This window comes from Planococcus citri, chromosome 3 (genome assembly GCF_950023065.1).
Source record: "Planococcus citri chromosome 3, ihPlaCitr1.1, whole genome shotgun sequence".
NCBI lineage: Eukaryota > Metazoa > Arthropoda > Insecta > Hemiptera > Pseudococcidae > Planococcus > Planococcus citri.
Window position 1 is genome coordinate 11,794,826 of NC_088679.1, and position 5,299 is coordinate 11,800,124.

The following is a 5,299-nucleotide window of genomic DNA, read 5'->3' on the forward strand; positions in this document are numbered from 1 at the left end:
TCAAAGTCGTAGAATTCATTTTTGAGGACCGGTTGACGCCATAGCTGAACACTCCAAAGTAGGTTTCAAATGGTGGGGGGAGGGATGAGGCCCCGCCCACAGGACCAGGACCCGAAACCCGAAAAAGACCTGATTATTTCCTTGAAGCCCGAATGTCCAAGCCCCAAAACCTTAAAAACTGTAACCTACAAAGCCCTGGCCCAAAGCCCGCAACCTTTTCCTCTAAAAACCAAGCCCAGAACGTGAGCCCCGAAACCCAAACTTGTGATCAGGGCTTTTCGGGCCTTGTAAATTTCTATTGTAATTACCGTTCTGTGCATCTCAAAAGTCAAAAATGATGATTAAAAAAAAAATTACAACTTCAGCATGAAGTTTAATAAGTATTTCAATTCTCTAGGGGTTTTTGGTACATTATTCATATTCCCAAGCCCAGAACGTGAGCCCCGAAACACAAACTGTGATCAGGGCGTTTCGAGGCTTTTCGGGGCTTGTGTGAATTTTGTAAATTTCTATTGTAATTTAATTACCGTTCGGTGCATCTCAAATAAAATACATAAATACCTAGATAAATAGTAAAAAAAAATGATTTTCAAAAAAAATTCAGAACTTCATGCAAAAAGTTAAATATTTCAAGGGGTTTTTGGTACAGTATTTATATTCTGTAAGTAAGTAGTTCATCGTTATTTGACGAATGATACTTGAAAATATGAAAAATTTGGACAAAACCTAATTAAAAATTCCAAAAAAATTAAATTCTGATAAAAAAAAAAAACAGTTTTATGCATTCAAATAATTTTGAAAAAAGCAATCGGAATCTGCCCTTAAAATGTTTTATTTTTTTCATTATTTTTTTTTTTCAACAGAAAATCAAATAAGATTTTACTTTATTCTTCACTAAACTTGCAATTTCAAGCCCCGGAAAGCCCTGGACACTGAGCCCTGAAACCCAAACCCGAAGTTTCCTGGGCCCCAATCCAAGCCCAAGACCTAATGAATTTTTGATTGAAAGCCCAAGCCCCGGAACCCGAAAAAAAATCGTTCGGGGCCTCATCCCTGGTGGGGGGGGGGGTCAAATTGAAAATTTTGAAAAACGCACCATGAGTTATCAAAATTCGAGTTTTTATGGGCGCATAATTCATTTTCGAATTCGAAATTGGAAGACCATTTTTACCACAAGGCTCAGTTTAATTTCATAAAATACAATAAAATACGGTATTTTTCAAAATTTTTGGATATTGCATCTCGTTTTCCAACCCAGAGCGCCCTCAAAAATTTAAAATAATTTGGTACTCATCTCATTCTCAAGCTTATTGTAATTTTGAAAAATGATGTGAAAACCAATCGTATCGTTTAACGTCTAGAAGAGAATTATTTGTGGTTAAAAGCTTCAAAATCGGTTTTACTCAGTTTTTAATTTTTTAAGGGTACCGTGTAAGTAGATGAAATTTTGTATTGTTGAATTTTTTTTTCACTCTTCTCAGCATTTGACTGAAAAAATTTTAGTTTGTGGAGGATCACTAAGTTTCGTTTTAAATTCTGACTGATTTTTTAGCGCCGGCGCGCCATTTCACGCCAATAAGATCTTGGTGCATCAAAATTTGAATTATTGGCGGTGCACTTGTCTTGTCTCATCATTTATTAAAAATTTTGATTGGTGAAAAAATGTATGATCGAGAAAAGTGTAAGTAAATAAAATAAATACCTGATTATGATTGGTTGGTTTTGAAACAACTGTATGAATTTCTCATATGTAGATTGAATTTGGCAACAATGTAACACACATACATACTTAATTGATAATTTTTCATTTTTTTTCAAAATAAAAATAACGAAGAAAAAATACTATGATAAAAAAAAATGAAAATAATTAAAATCACGTGGGTTTATTATAAAAGCGTATTCCTAAACAATAGGGCAACTTGAAGGAACAACAAAAATACAATACAGAACATTAATAGAGATTCTAGGTACCTAATTCAAGAGATCATTTCGCGAACACTCGATTCTACTCTACGTTTAAATTAGGATAAAAATAATTTAAACAAGAAGCTAACATTTTTTTATCACGTTTCCAGTGTTTACTCACACATGATATCGGCTTCGGACCAACATCTACAAGTGAAATGTTGACATCATATTTGAATCCATCAATGTCAACCACAAATCCCGACGAAGATCCGGAATTTCTATTGAAAAATGAATCAATCAAGTAATGAGAGAAATTGAATTCGGTTGAAAAATGAAATCAAGAATCGTACTTACTCTGCTAAATTCTGAACAGCAATCATGATAGAGAGGTCTTTGGCAGCTGTTGATAAAGTGTACGCTTCCACTACGTTCAAAATTGGCATTGTCGCATCACTGGATTGAGGTTTGGTTTTGGATATCACATCGTTAATGTGAGAAAATTCGGAACAGGTTTTTTTCGTATGAGTTCTGTCAAATTGTTAGAAATAATGATACATTACAATATATTATCGAGATGTGAAGTTCATCGTGAAAAATCGTCTTCTTACTCGTAAAAATCATAAACTGCTTCTAAGCCAACTTTGTCTAGTTTCTGTAATTCCTTAACACGATTAAGAATACAGTTCTGTGGCAGATCGGTTGAGTTATGATCACATTTCAAATTCGAGTCATGAAAGGCTTTCTTAATTTGTTCAATTTCCTCGTTGGAGCATATTTGATGTTTATTAGAACCAACGTACAGTTCAGTTTCAAACGATGCTAATTTCTGATCAGGGATAAAATCAGTCTTCAGTATGGTAGTCAATAATTTACTAAAATGATTTCGGCACCTGGAAAATGAACGAGTATTATAATAACGTCAAGTTTCGAAAATAGTGAAGTTGAAGGGCTCAAAATATGTACCAGTTCATGTCTCCATCACTACGCGATTTCGAAAACCACTCGGCTAAAATTTGTTCAATATTATCTGCTTTGCTTTCTCCGAACACCATTTCTCCATTCTACAATCGAAAGATTTTCCCATTTACATCCGTAAAAATTACCATTATCTACCTATTTTAGTAAACTTGGAAATGTTTTGAAATACTTATTTACTTTGAAAATCTTCAAATTATTCTGAGGTGTTAACAGAAGCCCCTTCAAAGCATTTTCCATTCTTTCTTCGATCCTGTGAGCAGATTAAATCATTATTGAATTTATGCATGACCAAGCTCACACAAATCTAACATTTCATGGCTCATCAACATACCCAGAAAATAAATCCAAAGGGCAATATCTGCTTTTACTTTCGATTTTATGTTCGTGTAGCTAAAACATGAAACATTATTTTAGAACGGAGAAATCATCAACATAGCAAACTGTTAGTACTCGAACATACTTTGAAATACTGATGCATACAAAACGCACAAACATCAAATCTTCGATACGGTTCTGCGGTCCAGGCTTGTTTTGGTTTTATTTCCACGCTAAAAGTAGTTCTATTCAGATGTTCCCTCGTACGATTACAATCGCTAACGAAAGCTGGAATAGTCAGAAGCGAGTATACGTAATTCCTAAAATCTAAATAATCGTGAGAAAATAATTTCTTCAGCGAATCTGATTCTAATGCTTGACCCAACGAAGGAGGGGTTTCAAGACGTTGATAATGACTGTATTGGGATAGGAACGTATAATCTGGATGAATTTCTATACCATTGAAACCAATTTTCTTATCCCTTCGATGGCCTACAATCAATCAAACATTCGAAAATTAACATTGATAAATGATAATACCTTACTTTAGTAAAACATTCAATATCACATTTATCGAGTTAGAATAATTTATTGTGCACAGTTATTGTACTTACCAGGTCGTTCGTGGAATAACTTTTCGTCCAAGTATTTGACATAAGTTTCAGAAATTTCAGCTATTATTGGAAGCGTTAAATATCTATCAGAGAGGAAAGGCAGTAACACAATATTGTAGTATAGTAGAGATATCTTCAGTTTTTCTTTCTCCCATGATGAATTAATGACATCATTTGTGTGACTTTTACGTAACCGGAGAACGAATCTGATCTGAAAATTAATATGATACATTTCATCATTTCATGCACAAAATATACAACGATTACTATCTACTCTATTAGTTACCTCTGGTAAAGACAAAACTAAATTTTCATTCCCTTCTCCACGGTATTCGCTGTGTAAATGATTTAAAACACGATCATCTAGATCGATTTTCAGTTCTTCGAATTTCAACATTTGAAATAAATTAGTATTCGACGACGTAGAAGTTTCATCTGTAAAAAAAAATGGGTTTCATCAACATTATGTTCATAAAACTGAGCACTGTAGAAAATTTACCTTCATGCGTTGACATTCTAAATTGAACTGATGATTTTTCAATAATTCTTCATGTATTTAATTCGCGAATATATTTTTCATATTTAGAAGAGAAGTCGAGCTAAAAGTGCAAGTTCTCGATCGAAATCATTCTCAAAATTATTTATTGATAAAAAATAAGCGGGATCGAATGTTGATAAGAAATCAGTGTTACCTAATAAATGGCAGTACCGCAAAGTACCAGTGTGCCGATATTTGAGGCGAACAGTCAGTTGCTCATGACTCGAGTCTAATCTGGAAATTGAAGGGGCAGGAGTGTATGAATTTTCGAAAATTCAATTCTTGAACGTTGGATTTTTTGAGACGAACAAAAATGGTTCTCTGACAAAATTGTTTATCTCCAAAACTGAAGATGCTACATGCAACCATATGCGAATAGAATACATTTTTTGTTGTAAGTTGTAAGTTTCTCAAAATTTTCATAAGTTGAATTTTCGTCAATTTTGAAGGTAAATTCTTGGGTAACTTTTCAGGACATCAGGACGAGCAAAAAATATTATTTCGTGATATTGTCCAACTTGATAATTGAAAGAGCTGGAGCAGTATAGTTTTGACTTTTGAATAAATGGAAATGGAACATCGTTGAAAATTATTGATTTGCCTGTAGAGCCTTCAATAATTTCAGAGATAGGCAATTTTGTGAGAGAATCTTTTTTGTTGGTCTTGAAAATCTGTACCAGAAACCACGGTCAAAGTCAAAAAAGTGGTTTTTCCAAAATTTGTAGGTACATCGTTGCCCCTTCAATTTCTGGACAAGGCTCATGTAAGACCAACCAAAAATACGACGCGAACGTCTAAGTACAGGCAACCGACCAAACAGATTGGCGACCAACAGTTGACGTACCTCCCTCATATAAGTGATGAATTTTGAAGCAATTGTTCCAGGCGTGATTGGATTTTTGAAATTTTTTTTTGTACTTATAATTAAATTGAGAAATTAGACTCC

The 5,299-nt window shown here is 33.8% G+C and overlaps 1 protein-coding gene across 1 annotated transcript; it reads right to left on the reverse strand.

The window, feature by feature from the left end:
* Positions 1-1,862: 1,862 nt before the first annotated feature.
* LOC135840747 (inositol-pentakisphosphate 2-kinase-like) lies at positions 1,863-4,467 on the reverse strand. Its single transcript, XM_065357412.1, has 10 exons — positions 4,315-4,467; positions 4,102-4,250; positions 3,816-4,026; positions 3,347-3,693; positions 3,218-3,276; positions 3,064-3,136; positions 2,872-2,969; positions 2,517-2,798; positions 2,263-2,436; positions 1,863-2,186 (listed from the first exon to the last, which is right to left on the reverse strand). Exons 1-10 carry the CDS (start codon positions 4,328-4,330, stop codon positions 2,006-2,008), a joined length of 1,590 nt encoding a protein of 529 aa, XP_065213484.1. The 5' UTR covers positions 4,331-4,467; the 3' UTR covers positions 1,863-2,005.
* Between the last annotated feature and the right edge of the window lie 832 nt (positions 4,468-5,299).